This window comes from Oryctolagus cuniculus, chromosome 14, assembly GCF_964237555.1.
Source record: "Oryctolagus cuniculus chromosome 14, mOryCun1.1, whole genome shotgun sequence".
NCBI lineage: Eukaryota > Metazoa > Chordata > Mammalia > Lagomorpha > Leporidae > Oryctolagus > Oryctolagus cuniculus.
In genome coordinates, this window is record NC_091445.1 from 83,417,458 (window position 1) to 83,436,660 (window position 19,203).

Below are 19,203 nucleotides of genomic sequence, written 5' to 3' on the forward strand. Positions count from 1 at the left end.
AGGGAGAAGGAGAGTGTAAGAGAGAGAGAAAGATCGAGAGACTGAGAGAGAGAGAGAGACACGGAGAGAAAAGAAAGCTGTTGTATTTGTTTTTTTTTTTTAAATTTATTTCCACTTTATTTGAAAGGCAGATGGAGAGAGATCTTACCTTAACTGTATCAGTTGGAAACCAGGAGCACAGAACTCAATCTGGGTCTGCTACATGGGTGCAGGGATCCAAGTCTGAGCCCATCACAAGCTCCTAGAGTGTGCATTAGTAGGAAGCTGGAATGTGAAGCTGAGCCCTGGTCCTCCAATACAGGATGTGGCCACGGAAAGCTGATCTGAACTCTGCCCGCCCCCTAGCTTGTGTTTAAAGAGATTGGATATCTAAGCACAGATCCCTTTCTCGTTCCTCTTGTTCTTCTAAACCTGTTCACTTCATTCTAGGTTTACATCTCTTGGTTGTTTCCATTTAAAAAAAGTTAAGATTTATTTATTTTTATTTGGAAGGCAGAGTTAGAGAGAGAAAGACAGAGAGATGGCCACAATGGCCAGGGATGGGCCAGACCAAAGCCAGGAGCCGGGAGCTTCTTCTGGGTTTCCTACATGGGTGGAGAGGCCCAAGGACTTAGGCCATTTTGTGCTACTTTTCCAGTTGCATTAGTAGGGAACTGGATCAGAAGCAGAGCTGCAACGAATCAAACCATTGCCCATATGGAATGCAGGCACTGCAGGCAGCAGCTTAACTCGCCATGCCACAGCACTAACCCCGATTTTTAAATGTTCGATCATATTTTAAAGCACTTAGTTCAAGAATACTGTGTATTGTAGCAAGATTGATTCTTAATATATGAAAGACAAGGATTGAGAGTGGTGTGTCAATAAAAAGTGAAGCGAAGGCTTACTGCTCACAACTTCATGTTGCTGAAGGTTCAAATAAGAATGTCAGTAAAAGAAAAAAAATTTTTTTTTGACAAGCAGAGTGGACAGTGAGAGAGAGAGAGACAGAGAGAAAGGTCTTCCTTTGCCGTTGGTTCACCCTCCAATGGCTGCTGCGGCCGGTGCACTAAGCTGATCCGATGGCAGGAGCCAGGTACTTCTCCTGGTCTCCCATGGGGTGCAGGGCCCAAGCACTTGGGTCATCCTCCACTGCACTCCCGGGCCACAGCAGAGAGCTGGCCTGGAAGAGGGGCAACCGGGACAGAATCCAGCGCCCCGACCGGGACTAGAACCCGGTGTGCCGGCGCCGCAAGGTGGAGGATTAGCCTAGTGAGCCACGGCGCCGGCCAGTAAAAGAAAATTTTTTAAATATTTTATTTATTTATTTATTTGAGAAGTAGAGTTACAGACAGTGAGAGAGAGAGACGGAGAGAAAGCCCTTTCTTCCATTGGTTCACTCCCCAAATGGATGCAATGGCTGAAGCTGCGCCGATCCAAATCCAGGAGCCAGGAGTTTCTTCCTGGTCTCCCATGTGGGTACAGGGGCCCAAGGAGTTGGGCCATCCTCCACTGCTATCCCATGCCACAGCAGAGAGCTGGGTTGGAAAAGGGGTAGCCAGGACTAGAACCGGCGCCCATATGGTTTGTCGGTGCCACAGGCAGAGGATTAACCTACTGTGCCATGGCTCTGGCCCCAAGAAATTGTTTTTAAAGGCTTCATGTAAAAATGTTACATTTTTACTTTGGGAGAGAATGTTTTTAATAATACACTTATAATTTCTTCATGTTCATTTTCTTTAAATATCTATTCTGGATGCCAGGAAAATACAAGACCTTTTTGGCCTTCTGTTTTATCTGTTGTTTGAGGGCGCTTTCCCTGCGCTGCTCACTGAGCGGTAGCTGAGGCGCATCCTTTGCTGAGCGCTTTTTGACCCTGAGGGCTCTGAGGATGATAGCTGACCTTACTGACACCGGAACATGGGGTGGGGATTCTCCTTTCACTCTGCTTCAGTGATTCTTCTCCCTCCCTAGAGTCACCTCCTCCTTTCAAAACCAGCTTGCAGTTCTTTCTACTCAGAGTCTAGTCACTTCCTCCTCCCTGAACTTGGAGTCAGTGATTCAATCCTTCTGGCACAGAATGGACGCTCCAGGGAGAGCATGTTTTCCCTCTCTGATGGAGCTGCTTCTTAATTAGTGTGCATGCCACAGACTTGAACTTGGTCACACTCAGGGTCCCAGATATCTGTTAGGAGAATCATAATCAGTAATTTGCGAATATACACAGTACTCAGTAATTCCATCAGTTCCTTGTGAAATTTCTTGTCTAAGAGGGCATGGGGGCTTGATGCTTGGAAATGATATGATTAGAGAAGCAGCTGCTTGGGTAGCTTGTCACTAAATAATAAGGAAATACAGGCCTGGTTAAGGGCCTGAAAGCTATGGTCAAGATGGTTTTTGTCCTTCTGCGTTAATTGAAATTGGTTGTTGATACCTGTGTTAAGAAGGAATTTGAATACTGTTCCTCCCTCTCTCTATAACTCTGACTTTCAAATAAATAAATAAATCTTAAAAAAAAAAATAAAAGAAGGAGAAGGAACCTCAGACTCTGATTGCCTAGCATGTTGTGATGGTTTCCTCTGAGTTGCTTTGGTGAGGTGAAGAGAAATGGCTAATATTCCCTCTGCGTGTCCAGTGTTCATTCTACACATGAGAAATGAACTAAACAGAGGGATCACACAGTTCATGGCAGAAAGTTAGAGTGCAAAATTGTTGGCTTTCTAATTCTTTTTTCCAGGATGTTTCTCACTTAGCTAAAAAAGGTAAACTATATATGTGCTTCTTGTGTTAGAGGTGTTTTTTGTTTTAGTTTTTATATAAAGGAAACACAGTGACATGTAAATAGATCCTCCTGCAAACAGCTGTTAGGCACAAGGGAGAGAGTATCAGAATGGTGTCTACTAGTTGCTGTTTTGCCCATCTGATGATTGATCTCGCCAAGTTTACATTTGAATGTACAGACAGCAGATTTTGACTTTACAGAGGGAAAACTTGACCCAAACTGTAGGGACCTTGAGAACTACTTTACTGAGCACCTTAAAAATTAAGTGTGCACGTTAATGTAGTAATGATACTCTAAGTTCCTTAGAGGCAGGAGTTCAGTTATTTTCAGTTAGTTTTAAATTGAAATATTATAATTTAGTAACCCGATGGGTATTTGTGTACTTTTCCTTTTTTAAATTCATGTTTATCAAGGTATAGCTTCTATGTAACAAAATCTCTTTCAGATGTATAGTTTTGACAGACGTACATGGTTGAGTCTAGCACTGTGCTCAAAACACAGATCATTCTTGTCGCCTGAACATGTTTCCTTGCCCTTTTTTTGCCAGGCAACCACTAATAGATTAATTTTGCCTCTCCAAAAGGTCATATAAATGGAGTCATAATATGTAGCCTTTGGAGTCTGGCTTCTTTCTCTCAGCATAATCCTTTTTTTTTTTTTTTTTTTTTAAGATTTATTTATTTATTTGAAAGAGTTACGCAGAGAGAGAGAGGGAGGGAGGGAGGGAGAGAGAGAGAGAGAGAGAGAGAGAGAAAGAGGTCTTCCATCCGCTGGTTCACACTCCAGTTGACTGTGATGGCCAGAGCTACGCGGATCCGAAGCCAGGAGCTTCTTCTGGGTCTCCCACATGGGTGCAGGGGCCCAAGAACTTGAGCCATCTTCTACTGCTATCCCAGGCCACAGCAGAGAGCTGGATCGGAAGAGGAGCAGCTGTGACACGAACCAGCGCCCATAGCATAATCCTTTCAAGATTTATCCACATTGCTGTATATGTTTGTTCTCTTTTATTGATGAATATATATTTTTCCACTAAATGATCCACAGTGTATTGATACATTCACTTGATGGACATTGAGATTGTTTGCAATTTGGGGCCATTAAGATAAAGCTGGAGCCAGTGCTGTGGCATTCTGGGTAAAGCTGCCACCTGCAGTGTTGACATCCCATACAGGTGCTGATTCTAGTCCCAGCTGCTCCACTTCTGATCCAGCTCTCTGATGTGTTCTGGGAAAACAGTGGAGAATGGCCCAAATCCTTCAGCCCCTGCACCTGCGTAGGAGATCGGGAAGAAGCTCTTGGCTCCTGGCTTTGGGTTGACTCAGCTCCCGCCATCGTGGCCATCTGGGGAGTGAACCAGCAGTTGGAAGACCTCTATCTCTGTCTGCCTCTGCTTTTCTGTAGCTCTGTCTTTAAAATAAACAAATCAATCTTAAAGAAAAAAAAAAAAGAATAAAGCTGCTGTAAAAACTCACATGCAGGTCTTAGAATACTCATTTTGGTCTTGGGTAAATATGTAAGAGTTGATTGCTTAGTTTTGTGGTGTGTGTTTATAAAAACTGACAACGTGTTTTCCAAAACGGATATGCCATTTTAGAAAAATACTGATTTATTGATTTGAAAAGTTGAGAGAGAGAAATACCTTCCATCAGCTGGTTTACTTCCCAAGTATTCACAGCAGCTGGCTCTGGGCTAGAACAGTCAAGAACTCAAAATTCCATCTGGCTCTTGCTTGTGAGTGGCAGGGGCCCAAAGCACTGTTGCCTTCCTAGGTATGTTAGCCTGGAACCGGATTGACTTGAACCCAGGGTCCTCTATGGGATGTGGGTGTCCCAAGTGGTGACTTAATCACTGTGCCAAACCCCCGCCCCCTCCATGTGTTAATTTTATTCTTTCTAGCAATGTATGAGAAACCTTCTTGTTTCTTATTCCTGCCAGGACCTGGTATCGTCTATCTTCTTAATTCTACTTTTAATTAAAATCTTAGTATGATTCCAGTTTACATTTCCCTAATGCCTAATGATGTTGAGCATTCTCTCAGGTGCTCATATACCATCTGTCTGTCTTTGGTGAAGTCTGTTTAAATTTTTGCCTATTTTAAAATGAAACTTTCTTTCAGAGTCTTTTGTATTGTAGATCCAAGTCCTTGACCAGATAATGTATTTTACAAATATTTTCTCCCAGATTGTGATGTGTCTCCTTGATAGTGTTTTTGGAAGAACAGTGTTTCATAATTGTTAGCACTTCTGTATCTTTATTTTTACAGTTATAAAATTAACACAAGGCTATTGTAGTAAATTATATTAACATTAAAATATTGATCCAATCTGCCTTTCTAGTATTTAAACACATTATTATAATCAAGTGAAAGAGAAATTTGCAATGTTATATGCAAAGGTAAAAATTTTGCATTGAAAGTATATTTTGAAAGTTACTCTTATTTTCATAACTAAAATTTGTCTTCATATTCAAGAGAATATTTTGGAGAAGAGGAATTACCTGTTAATACTCTGGTTAACCTGTTTTGTTCTTTTTTTTTTTCTAGTGTTATCCAAGATAAATTCTGTGGGATTATAAACATCTCAGTGGAGGGCCTTCATGATGTCATGACGGAAGATTCTGAAACAGGCACTTACAAAGAGTAGGTGGATATTTAATTAATGACAGTTGGATATGGGTGAGAGTTAAATATATGCTGCCTGATTTTTGTTCACTGTCACCATATAAGTTCAGTTGTAAAAACTTTGTAATTTTATGTTTTATTCAGAAAACTGTTTACTTTGCCTGTATTTACTGTTTGAATTGGGCATCTTTGTTTTCATTTTGTGTGTGTAATTTGGCATTAGTTTTTTTTTTTTAAAGTTCCCTGTGTATTTATATAAGCTTCTTTTTTAAAATGTTTCAAGGATATCTGCTTTCAAATTAAGAAAGTTCCCCTACATTTCGGACTGTGGAGGAAAAGAGCATGAAGCCCTTTGTATTTCTCTGACTGGAGCATCATTCATGCCTCTAAGTTGTTAAGAGTGTATGGTCATTGACTAGTTCCAAAAGAGAACCGTTAAAATTATATTCTTTAGGAGAAGAGAAAATCATGTTATCAGGAATGCTGGTAATGTCATTTTTATACAACTGTTAATTTGAAATTTTCTCCTTTTAAAAATCAATCTTTGTATCCTTTTATGGTTCGTAGAATTGTCACACCTTTCCACTTACTAATGAAAAAAGAGCATGTTTTACACAGTGATAAGCAAATCTTCAGGTTACAGGCTACTTGACTTCTCATTATTCACATACTGAGCTTGTTTTCTTTGCTCTTTAAAGCTATGAGTAGAAAATGAGAAAGATTGCCATTTGAATAATATTTCTCTAAAAAACAGAGAAAGCAGATATTTGTTGTTGATTGTTACTAAATGTGTATGAACACAATGTGTCTGACATTAGCTTTTGAGAAAATAGGAGGTCATGTGAAGTGAAAAAAATACTATTTATGACTACAAACCAAAACTAAAACCATTGATAAGCATGTGGTCATTTTTATTAAAAGTTAACATAAATATTTATATTATATAACTGCAAATGGTGTATTTTTATACATAATATATGGCAAAATTTGTGAATATTTGTGAATTGTTCAAATGCTCTTTGTCCTTCTCTTTGGATTACATAATTTGATTGGGAGAAGAGCATAGCTGATAGCACAAGGAAAACACTACTAATGAGGAAAAGCAGTTACATGTGTTTTGTGCAGAGCACACAACCATAGAATTCTAGATTGTGCTGTAATAGAAAGTGAAAGAAAACGTAGTAATGAAATCGGACAAGACCCCCTAAAATCTACCCTGAAATGTGGCCCCTTAAAGCTCCCTAGAAATGCTATCCGGGGTGCCACATGCACTACTGGAATTTGGGGTGCCTTACGATTTCACTGCGGGCTTATTACTAAATCCCCGATATTAATAAGCCTGAGAGAGTTCTTGCCTAATACTTAGAGAAGAATTCTAAATACCAGCACAGATAAACGAGGCAGCATGGTATGTTTTAAGCTTTTATTTAGTAAGAAATGTGCATAGGAGAGTGAGAGCTTTATTTAGGGGAGAGAGGTGAATAGGGGTTCATACCGAGCAGCAGGAACCAGCCACGTGGATGAGCATCTAAGCCAGGAAGCCTAGAGCACATGGCCCAAAGGCCATGTGCCCTGGAGGCGCAGGGCTACAGCAAGCCCTGTCCTGTTAACAGTCTTCAGAGAGGCATAATGTGGGGAGCAACTGGGAGCGACTCGGACTAGACTAAGTTACTGGAATTAAGACTTATTCTATGCATCTGCTCTCCCACAATATGGCGCTGAGAAGGGAGAAACAGCTTCTACACAGCTGCCTCCAGTTCAACCAATAAACAGCAGGACCTGCTCCTGATTGGAGGAGAGCAGCGTGCTTGGCATGTGGATAGCAGAGTTGGGATTGGTGGAAAAGGACTATAAAGGAGGAGAGAGACAACATGCACCAGGAACATCTAAGAGGAACACCTGTGCAGCCCCCGAGAGAGCCGGCCGGCGGTGTGCCGCTCCCCTGCGGAAGTGGGGAAAGTGGCCAGGGGGAACCGCCCTTCTACGGAGGTGGAAGGGACGGCAGCCAACCCGGGAAGAACCAGCAGCAAACCCGGGAAGGGCCGAGCAGACAAAAGAACAGCGCAGGGTCCTGTGTCGTTCCTCCATGAAGACGGGGAGCGACATAATGGTGCCGTGACTCGGATATGAAGCCTAGGCAGGGTTTAGTGTCGTTCCTCCATGAAGAGGGGGAGCGACAGCATAAGACGCGTTAGGATGCAGAAGAAAGAAAATCATAACATTTCCAACTGGAAGAGAGGAGAATGCAAAATTGTCAGAAATAAATTCCGGAAATATTTATTGCAGAACTATAATAGAAAAGATCAGGAACACAAAGCTGGGAGAAATGCAGTAACAACAAATGTGTGGAAGAGTCAAGACTGGAACCAAGGTCTTCTGACTCAGTATGCCAAGCTCAGCCATGAAGAAAGCTTTGGTTTTGAATGGGAAAAATTGTTGGAAGTAAGGAAAACAAGTTGACCCTTAAACACATCTAAACTAGGAAAGGCTTATACTTCAGGGATGATGTTCCTGGATGGCTAGAGTATGGCCACTGTTGTCTTTCTGCTCCACACTTGTTGCTTTCTTTTGCCCTGCAGTGGTATTTGTCATAGGAAAGCACAGTGGAGAACAAACTACCTAACTTCTCAGCTCCTAAGAGTAATTATACTACATATCTGAGAAATCTTTCTAGTGTTTAATTCTCCACATTGCATGGAATTTTATAAATTAGAACCATTGGACAGAAAGCTCCACAGGAAATGCAGCAAATATGTACTTATGTAGCTAACCTACCTCCAAGTTTTCATTCCTCTCTATTTAAAGAGTTTATTCAAAGAAAGTTAATCATTCTGATTCTGTTGAATTCTTATTGTAGTCTCAGCTGAGAATGAATTAGAGCAAAGAAATAAAACTCCTGCTCTCTTCACCTGAGTAAGTAGCGTGGTAGGGTTCTGCGGAGTAACAGAAACAAAAAGAATATATAAAAAGAGATTTATTGTGAGGAGTTGGCTTACTTGGCAGTGGAGCCTGAGAAGTCCCAGGTCCACAGTCAGGTGAGCTGGTAGTGTAAGTTTTAGCCAAATCTGAAGGGAGAAGGTGCATTTAGTTCCAGCTAGAAGCAGAGAGTGACCCATCCCTTACCTGGTGTTTCTGTCCTCTTTAGGCCTTCAGTGGCTTGGCTGAAGTCCACATATACTGGGGTGAGCAGTCTGCTGTACCCATTCTATAGATTCAAACACAAATCTCTTCGAGAAACAGCTTTACTAATATGCCCACAAGAATGTGTACCAAATTTCTGGGCACCGGGTGGCCTAGTGAAGTTGACAGCTAACATTAACCCCCTGCTAAGGAAGCCTTGTTGACAATTAGATGCTGTCTGTGTGAAGATGAGTGTCTTGCAGCCTGAATGAGCTCGCAGCCTAGCGGGGGCCATGGGAACCGATGGAGCAACAGAAGCTGCAGAGGGGAAAAGGGTCCAGAGGAGCCGAGAATAACCTGGGAGGACATGCAGTCAGGTGGAGCCAATTAGCTTAGTCATTGTGCGCAATAAGAAGGGATGGAGCCTATTTTCAGTAGTCAGTGGGACTCCACCGGTGATTTTAAAGCCTGGAAGTGACACCATCACATTTATACTTAAAAAATTCTCTTCGGTGCATTGTGGAGAGCGACAGGAGGGCCAAATGCCTATGAGTCATCTCAGACTGGTGGAATGGCCCAAGAGGCTTGTTTAGAAAACGCATTCTCCTCCCCCATGTCACAGTCTTTGGGGGTGAGACAACAGAACCTGCATTGCAAAGAGGACCCACATATGCACTCTAAAAATTGAGAACCTGCTGTGCTGGAGATGGGAAAACCATTTAGGTAGCAGTTAGGTTACTCTTCTGCTGGGAAGCAGTGAGGAGGGGAATTCCAGGTAGATTTTAGAAGGAAGACTGGCAGGGGTTGGTGACAGGTAGGTGTAGGTAGAGAGGGGTTTAAGATATTTGTGATTTGCATTACGTGTGGCACGTTTGTGCATACATAATTTTTCAAAGTAGTTGTGTTTGTACCTAATAGCCTATGTTTATTTTTGTACCTTAATACATCGTCATGACATACAAAGCATTTAATTGCTTATAGTTGACGTCTAGTGACTTTAAGAGATTTTGAGACAATGTATACATAAGGAAAAAAATGGAAATTAGTTTCTATTTGTTCTTTCAGTGATCTGATTTTTAATTTTTCTTAGAAAAGCTTACCCAGATGAATGGATAGCCAACAGTTGGCTGTTGTTAATATTGATACTAGAATTTCTTGAGAATTTTGTAGAAAATAAATCTATTAGAAGAAGAAAGAGTTCCATTTTAAGAACTTATGGTATTTTTTGGTCCTTTTGGTTAGTAGAATACTTGTTTCATTAGGCCAGGAAAATATATTAATGTTAGAGATTTGCCTTGTGCTTGTCTGGTGAGATTATTTTTACTTTTGTTTCTTTAAATACTATTTTGTTGTCAGGAACATTATGAATGGAAGCTGACAACTCCTTGCCAACGTTTGGGAAGTAAAAAGGAAGAAAGAATTTAGGCAGCATTTAGGAAACCCAAAGGCACTAAAATAGATTAGAAACGGACTCATAAATGTTGGGTTTTATAGCTAGAGAGTATAAAGCCCTGCTGGTTATAAAGAAAGTAGTTTTATTTTAAACAAACGTAAAATTTAGGCTTTTCTAAGGATTTTTCCTTCTCCATGTGGTGCACTCATCCACCAGGTGGCTTTTCAGAGTGGAACAGAGAATACTGGAGGGAACCTTGGTTTTCTAATTCTGACGTTATCTGTGATATTTGACTGTATGTGATCTTAACTTGGGGGACACCCCCCCACCTGTGGGTCTCTCTTTCTCCAGCTTCCTCCCTCTGATACATCCTGTTCCACTTCTTTTTTTTTTTTTTTGACAGGCAGAGTGGACAGTGAGAGAGAGAGACAGAGAGAAAGGTCTTCCTTTGCCGTTGGTTCACCCTCCAATGGCCGCTGCAGCTGGCACGCTGTGGCTGGCGCACCACGCTGATCCGATGGCAGGAGCCAGGTGCTTCTCCTGGTCTCCCATGGGGTGCAGGGCCCAAGCACTTGGGCCATCCTCCACTGCACTCCCTGGGTACAGCAGAGAGCTGGCCTGGAAGAGGGGCAACCGGGACAGAATCCGGCGCCCCGACCGGGACTAGAACCCGGTGTGCCGGTGCTGCAAAGTGGAGGATTAGCCTAGTGAGCCGCGGCGCCGGCTTGTTCCACTTCTTAAAGGCACACTTCTAAAGTTGATGGTACCGTATTCTGTACTGACCCTCAGTATACACATGTGTTGTTTTCTCTTGCTTTCTTGTTTGTCTCATCATTCCATCCCATGTACCTATACTTTGTACTCACACTTGACTCATAATAGTTCTTCTGCTTATTTCTTCTGCTTATCAAGTCATGCCCTCAGCCATGCCCTGCTTGGCAAATACCTGTCTCTAAATTCCTTTCCAGATCACAAGAAGAATTCATTACTGGCACAAAAGTCGAGACGTTAGGAAATACATGGTTTTTATTTCCAAGTAGAGGAGAGTAGGTGTATCAGAAGAGAGAGAGTGTTTCTTGGCCTGAGACTTGAAGTGAATTTTTCGTAAGGTGTTCATATGAGGCATTATCAAAGGACTTTTCAGCTTGAACAAAAAAGAATCCCAACTAAAAATAAGTGATTTCTGAATTAGTCCGTTGTGGTCTTGGCAACATCGTCAGTGATCCAAGTACTTTTTTTACGGTCAAGGCTAACCTTTTCTAGGTTATGTTGGATTACCCAGCCTTAAACACAGTGCTGCTCAGAGCACACCATGATTGCTTGTAGGACCCTGGCACTGGGGCAGGGATCAGTTTCTGCTGAAATCTGGCATGGTAGAATGGGATAACTGGACACATTTAGGGTTCTGTTAGGAAGGAGGATAATTATATGGGTACCCCAAACATCCACTTCAGAGCCTAACTGAACAGTGTTGTCAGTTTAGTTGTATGTGAAGTGAACCATTTGGAGTTTCTTACCTCAGCCTAGAAGAAACTCAGATAGATGTATAGGATTAAAAATATATAAGTATCACTGCTGAAATCGGTTTCAGACCTACCAAAGTAGAAACTCTGGGTGTGGCCCAGTAATCTACGCTTTAACAAAACCCTGAAAGTGGTTCTGATGCAGGCTCAAGTTTGAGAATCAGTAATACTTAAACATCAAGAATGTGACTTGAGTCCCTGCCTTTGCCACCATGAGATACAAGGTAGAATTGGGGAAAGCACTTTGCAGACAGTTGTTCTGGTTCTATTCACATACTGAAATGAGAGTGAACTTGAAACATCCCAACTTGCTCCTCTGAAATAGGGAAACATTTATCAGGGAAGGAAAGTGTTGAGGGCAAATGCCGTTTATCAGTGCTCAAGAGTGTTTGTAAATTCTGCCTACTTTTGTCATTTGTAAAATAGCTGAACTACTTAGAGCACAGAGTTTGTATAGATTAAATGAAAGGTGTTACGACAGATACCTTTTAAACCAGAAATGGCTTTACAGGTTTTCCAGTTGTTGGTGTGTGTGTGGCTAGGTGGAGTTTGTTGTTGAGAAAGAGTCTGACTTAGTAGGCAGGTGTGCCTGGGTCTGCTCAGGGATTTCGGCACTGGGTGTTGAATAGAATGGCTGCATCTATTCACATGTTAGTCACTACTGTTTTAAACTGTTGTTGTTACTGTTTTATTAGTTTTACTATAATTATTTTCATGGTTCATACTTTTTAGCTTATTCAAAATGTATTAATTCTCATGCCTTTTATGCTAAACATGACTGCCTATCTTAAATCTTTGTCAACAAGATGAAATTTGGCGATATTCCTACAGGTGAATTTTAGCTTTAGGCTTTTCAGTTCTTTGTTGTTTAATTTTTTCTCTTTCCACCTACTAGAGACATAAATGAGTACAATTTTCAGCATTGCAAAGCAAAAACAGCCTGATCTTGGTTAGTTTCTGATCAATGAAAGAAAGGGAAAAAAATGTATCAAAATGTACCTTCAGAATAACTCAGTTATTAATGTGATAAATCTTTCAGGGCAGGCAGAACAGAGTGCTTTTATTACCAAGTAAATAAGCAGATTGTGGAATGCAGTTGAAGAACTTGATGCAGCTAAGGCAGCTTCCATGGAAATCCATGTTCACTAGAGTTAGAATTCAGGTCTATAGCAGGCAAAAAAATAGCTAGTGTAAAGGAATCCCATCTTATTTTTCTTTCACAAATTATTTTCATTTTATCTGACAGACAAAGAGATGGGAGGAGGGGGATAAGAGAGATAGAGAGAGAGACTGATTAATCTCTCCCTGGTTCATTCCTCAAATGCCTGCCATCAGATGAGTTTGGGCCAAGCCGAGGCCAGGAGCCAGGAATTCCATCTGGGTCTCCCCCATGGGTGGCAGGGACCAAGTACTTGAGCTACTGTTTGCTGCCTCCCAGAGTGCACATTAGCAGGAACCTGGATTGAAAGTGGAGTAGCTGGGGCCCAAACCAGGCACTCTGATAAGGGATGTGGGCATCTCAAGTGCCCGCTCACTTGCTGAGCTGCATACCTGCCCCCTGTCTTATCTAAAATACAAACTGACTTGTAGATATTTTCAAGATGTTTCCCTTTGTTGAATAACTTTTGGGCTAATAATAATGTAATTTTCTCACTTTGTGCTAGCATCCATTCTCCAGCTTCTTCTGCTACACTAGATTATATCATGGTGTATAAAAGCATTGCAGCTTGGAGAGGTCATGGCCATACAGGGAGTTTTAGGGGGGGCTGTGGTCTTGCTGTTTTGGTAGCAGCACCTGTACTTAACCCTAAATTAAAAGTTATCTATGCAACTGAGCCAGGAATTGTCTTTCACTAGTACTTGCTGTAAGACAAGCTGAACCAAACTTTTCTTTGGCACAGTTGATTGGGTAGGCACCTATGACTGAGAAATTACTGAGTTCTCCTGCTCTAAAATAAGAAACAGTGGGGTTTGTTCCATCGACTTGATTTACTAGACAGTATTCATTTCTTGTTTTTCTGGAACCAGTGTTGATTGGACAGGAAACTGTTTCCATTATCTCTGCTAATGGTGAGGAGCACTGGTGCAGATAATCAAAGTAAAATGACTTACAAATGCCCTGAAGGTACAGGCACTCCTAGGGACAAGCTGCTCAGCATAGTAATGTCATTTAGAGCAGAAAGCAGACTTACATAATTAATAGTTTTTAGTGATGATATTATCTAAATTATTATCCGTGTAACAAGAAGTTTAAAGTGTTTGTATCATGTTTAAAGAAAGATATAAAGAGTTTACTTTGTTTTGTCAAGTGATGTTTGGTTCAAAAGTTGCCTGTAGATGAATTTCTCACAATTTACTCTCATAAATGCCCAAGTAAAATGCTCTACAATATTTCAGTCTGACCTTTTTTAAATTGAGATATATTTTCATAATTTAAAAAAAGCTTGTAATTAAAGCTCTCATTTATCATGTCCAGTCCTTGTGTTTTGGTATGTAGAAGTGTTCACATTTTTAGTGACTTTGAAGGTCTATTTTTTTTTTAATCTTTTTTTTTAATTTATTTAATGAGCATAAATTTCCAAAGTACAGCTTATGGACCACAATAGCCCCCCCCCCCCGTGTCTTCCCTCCCATCCACAACGCTCCCCTCTCCCCTTCCCTGAAGGTCTATTTTTAATGTTACTTAAGCATGAGTTTGTTTTTTCAATTGTAGCTGTATGTTAATGTCTCATCTCGAAGAACCAAAAGTAACAGAAGACGAAGAACCGCCCACAGAACAAGATAAGAGGAAGAAGATGGTAAGTTACAAAAGCAGCTTCTAAAACCTAAGAGCCATGTGTTACCCTTATTTTCTGTAGATTAGAAAAATCATCTGTTAATCCATTTGTCCAATGATCTACATGTATAACCCTCCATCCCTTGTGAGAGTTAATGTAGATATGTGAGTTATGAAATTAGGAGTGTACCCCAAAACAGGTAAATTGTGTTCCTATGCAGAAAGTTGAGGTTTACTTTCAGTCTGAAATAGTCATTGCCTATCTTAGCAGAGCAGGTGGTTTACTCTTTTACTAGTAAATACACGGCCCTCAGACGTACTAAAGTTAAAATTCTTATTCTTTTGCTTTGAAGAACTCTGCTGAAATTGCTTGCACCCCCATTTTAAAATACACCCTCACAATGAGCTTTTTCTTGTAGGCCTGATAAGCTTTTATAGAAATGCCCTGAAATTAACTGCTAACTTGTTTCAAAAGCCATTGATTCTCATTAAAACAATCAGAAAAGAAAAAAACAACAAAAGTAGGAAATAAATCTAAACATCTAAATAAATCTAAGCATCTAAAATATCTTGGCCTTATAATCTTCAATTTTTCAAATACTTATTGGCATCACAATTGCAAGTATTTTATATTCCTCATGAATATAAAAAAGTGCATAATTACATTATTTTCCCCTTTATTTTGGAATCTCTTCTAGTTTGCCTTCACCACTTACTAGCTTCATTGTACTGTATGTTCTTTCCTCACTTGCAGAATTGAAAGCAATGGCATCTACCTTGTAGGTAGAGTAAATAAGTTAGTATATAAAGTGATTACGGGGTAGTACTGGACAGGTAGTGGGTAGTATGTAAGTACTGTCATAATGTGGTCTGATGATTGTATTCATTCCTGAATTATCTCACATTAACCCTCCAGGACTTCACCCACGGTGTGGCTAGAACTATACTGCTCTAACAGCCTTCTTTTAAATAGAGCTGTTTGAGTTTAATTCGTTTTACTTTGCTTTTATGCTGGGTACCATCTTCCTAGCAGCTAGCGTAGAGAAAAGGACTACAGACAAGGCATCTGAAGACCTGACTCCTAGGCCTGTTTGCACTGCCTTCAGCACTCGCCTTGCCATTCTGGAGCTGTTCTGCCTCATCTGTGACAAGAGAGGAGAACTGGATTAGCAGATTTTTAGGGCCTTTTCCCTCCATAGTGCATGGTATTTGTGAGTATACCTCCAAAAGCATTTCTCTCTTGAAATAAGATAGTAATGTGGTGCCTTAGACTGTCTGTGGAAAGTGTATTTTCTTCACTCATAGTGAGGATGTGAAGTGATTGTATCTGCGTTCTTATCTTCAATGCATAAGTAAAGGTCAACAGAGAAGCAAGATATATTTCTGTGCCAAGCGAAAGTACACATTCAAGAAGTTATGTGGGCATGTCCAAGAGGCAACTACACCCCACAGAGTTCAGGGCCATCCCTTTATAAGATCTGGAGTCATGGTGGTGGTATCTGGGATGGGGCTTGATTGAATATTCAAATGGGGTGCAGTACCACCAATTTCCTTGACCCCCCCAACCTGTTTTTTTTTTTTTTTTTTTAAGATTTATTTATTTATTTGAAAGAGTTACACAGAGAGAGGAGAGGTAAAGAGAGAGAGAGAGAGAGAGAGAGAGGTCTTCCAACCGACGGGTTTACTCTCCAAATGGCCGCAAAGGCCAGCGCTGTGCCGATCTGAAGCCAGGAGCCAGGAGCTTCTTTCTGGTCTCCCACGTGGGTGCAGGGGCCTAAAGATTTGAGCCATCTTCTACTGCTTTCCCAGGCCACAGCAGAGAGCTGGATCGGAAGTGGAGCAGCCGGTCTCAAACCAGTGCCCATATGGGATGCTAGCACTTCAGGCCAGGGTGTTAACCCGCTGCGCCATAGCACTGACCCCCGACCCCCCCCCCCCCCGTTTTTTAAAGATTTATTTATTTATTTGAAAGGCAGAGATATATAGAGAGGGAGAGGTCTTCCATGCACTGGTTCACTCCCCAAATGGCCGCAGTGGCTGGAGCTGGGAGGATCTGAAGCCAGGAGCCAGGAGCTTCTGGGTCTCCCACGTGGGTGCAGGAACCCAAGGACTTGGGCCATTCTCCACTGCTTTCCCAGGCCATAGCAGAGAGCTGGATCAGAAGACAAGCAGCTGAGACTTGAACCAGTGCCCATATGGAATGCCGGCACTGCAGGTCACAGCTTTACCCACTACATCACAGCCCTCCGCCTCCTTTAATCTGAGAAGTGTTATGGTGTCAGGTGCATGAAGGGAGTGGGAGTGTTGGCCTTGATGATTTTATTGCAATGACATTATAATGGCTGAAGGTCGTTGCAGGGGTACAGCACGCTGCCATGATGGATATTTTTAGATGACACTGATCCTAAGCTGCAGAAGCCCCAGAAGCTGCACTTTTCTGCTGCACAGAATGGGGGACTGGGCAGTACATGGAAGGGGGAGGAGTTTAGTCAGTGTGTATAGGTTATAGTGCAGTTAAGGCTGCAGGGAGGTGCTAGCTCCCTCCCTGTCTACATCAATGGTAGCTTCTTGTGTAACCTAATAGTTTGTCTTTGTCCAACTCACACCTGCATTTTTTCATGTATTGAATGTACCATTGGCAACATAAAAATATATTATTTTTCTTCACAAGAATCCAAACTTGTCAATGCATAGTAGCTATTCAGTCTTCGGTCTTAATTTTTTTTTTTTTTTTTTTACTTATTATTTTATTTATTTTGAAGGCAGAATGAAAAGAGCTAGAGCTCTCACCTACTGGTTCACTGCCCAGTTGTCTGCATCAGCCAGGGCTGGACCAGGCCAAAGTCTGGAACCCAGAACTCAGTCTGGTTCTTCCCCATGGGTGGCAGGGACTCAAATCCTTGAACTGCTGCCTACTGCCTCTCAGGATGCACAGTAGTTAGGAACTGGAATTGAGAGTGAAGCAGGGGACTCAAACCCAGATAATCAGCTGTGGATATAGGGAGTCCCAGGTAGCATTTTAACTGTCCCAGTCATCAGCTTTATTAATTTCAAATAGTCTCATAGATTTACCTACCCTTAGCAAATTAACTTACACAGATCTGTTTTTCATTCTGTGTATAATCCTCAGAAATATATAGTAGTTAATTTTCATTTTATTTTCAAAGTAAGTGAAATACTTTCTGAAGGGTCAGTCTAAAGCTCAGTTTTAGAAGTAACAGTTGGGCTGGCACCATGGATCACTTGGTTAATCCTCTGCCTGTGGCATCCCATATGGGTGCCAGGTTCTGGTCCCGGTTGCTCTTCTCCCAGTCCAGCTCTCTGCTGTAGCCTGGGAAGGCAGTGGAGGATGGCCCAAGTGCTTGGGCCCCTGCACCCGCATGGGAGACCAGGAGGAAGCACCTGGTTCCTGGCTTCGGATCGGCACAGCGCTGGCCATGGCGGCCATTTGGGGAGTGAACCAATGGAAGGAAGACCTTTCTCTCTGTCTCTCTCTCTCACTGTCTATAACGCTACTTGTCAAATAAAAAAAAAAGAAAAAATAATTAAAAAAGTGAAAAACAAAAATAGAAGTAACAGTTACTTGGTTCAGTTTTGTGATCTTGAATTTTATTTGAGAGCTAGTTATTTTATCATTATTGATTTATTTTATGTAGAGTTGATTTATGGGACAACCATTATTTTTCAGAAGTCATTCACCGCAGTAGTTATTTGCTGTGGATTTATATTGTTATCTTTACTAAGATTTCCAATGCTTCAGTCTTAGGGGTATGCTAAATATACCACAGTAGTTTGTGGTTGAAGCTGGCATTATATATCTGAGAAATATTTAGAGGCAACTGGCAAATTTCACAAGGAAAGAGGATGTGATTCCTGGTAGGTGTTAGGAATCATTATTTTAAAAGAACAGTCTAGTAGGAAAGGGTGTTTCATTTTAAAATGAAATTATTTACTAGGAGGAAAAAGTGTAGCTGCTTAGTTCTGAGTCATGTTAGTGAAAGTGTGACTTCCTGTTGTCACTGTTTTAGAGGGGTGCTTACAGCGTGGCGTCTGTGTGTCAGTACCGACTTTGCTAGAGGACAGCAGCAGAGAAGCAGATCATCAGTAATGTGTCAGCTGTGCCAACCAGTTCTCATGCATTTCTGAGAATCCTCCATGTTCTGCTAAGCAAGGATGAAATTTCCCTGTAGGAAAGCGATTCAGTGCTCTAGATTTTCCATCTGGTTTTCATTGAGCCTCCATCTGACCTCTTGTTTTGGGAGAAACAATACTTAGAAGATAAATGCAGCTCAGCAACTCTATTTGATATCTCAGTTCTTCCCGGTCCAGTATCTTCTCATTGTAGATCATTTTTATGACCTTTTAAATAAAGAATTAAGCTAACATTTGAAGGTATTAGTGATTTCTTTTTTGTGACCTGTGACTTGCTAGACATCTATAAGTTGTAGTTTACAAATTCCAGCCTTGAGCATATTAATACTGTTTGACAAGATCTATGATATCTGCTGACAAAATATCTTTTCTTATTGTTTGTTACTTTTAAATAGTAAATAAAATTTGTTTTTATTTTCTTTGAAGATACATTGTGGAATAGCTAAATCATGCTCATTAACATGGACTACCTCAGCTCCTTACCATGTATATCATATTATCTTTTCCCAGAACATGTTTTAGGATGTCATTTCCCCTCCACAAGTTTTGTGACCCGATATACTCATAGATGAGGCAACCATACATTCTTTTTTTTTTTTTTTTTTTTTTTTTTTGACAGGCAGAGTGGACAGTGAGAGAGAGAGACAGAGAGAAAGGTCTTCCTTTGCCGTTGGTTCACCCTCCAATGGCTGCCGTGGCCGGCGCACCGCGCTGATCCGATGGCAGGAGCCAGGAGCCAGGTGCTTTTCCTGGTCTCCCATGGGGTGCAGGGCTCAAGCACCTGGGCCATCCTCCACTGCACTCCCGGGCCACAGCAGAGAGCTGGCCTGGAAGAGGGGCAACCAGGACAGAATCCGG

General features: G+C 41.4%; 1 protein-coding gene across 2 annotated transcripts in view; it reads left to right on the plus strand.

Annotated features, from left to right (window-relative positions):
- IPO11 (importin 11) overlaps window positions 1–19,203 on the plus strand; it is a 217,450-nt gene that overhangs the window by 181,954 nt on the left and 16,293 nt on the right. For both annotated transcript variants that reach the window (XM_051853725.2, XM_070056753.1), the window contains 2 exons: window positions 5,304–5,399; window positions 14,131–14,215. In XM_051853725.2, coding sequence (XP_051709685.1) covers window positions 5,304–5,399; window positions 14,131–14,215 — 181 coding nt within the window. The remainder of the gene's footprint in view (window positions 1–5,303; window positions 5,400–14,130; window positions 14,216–19,203) is intronic.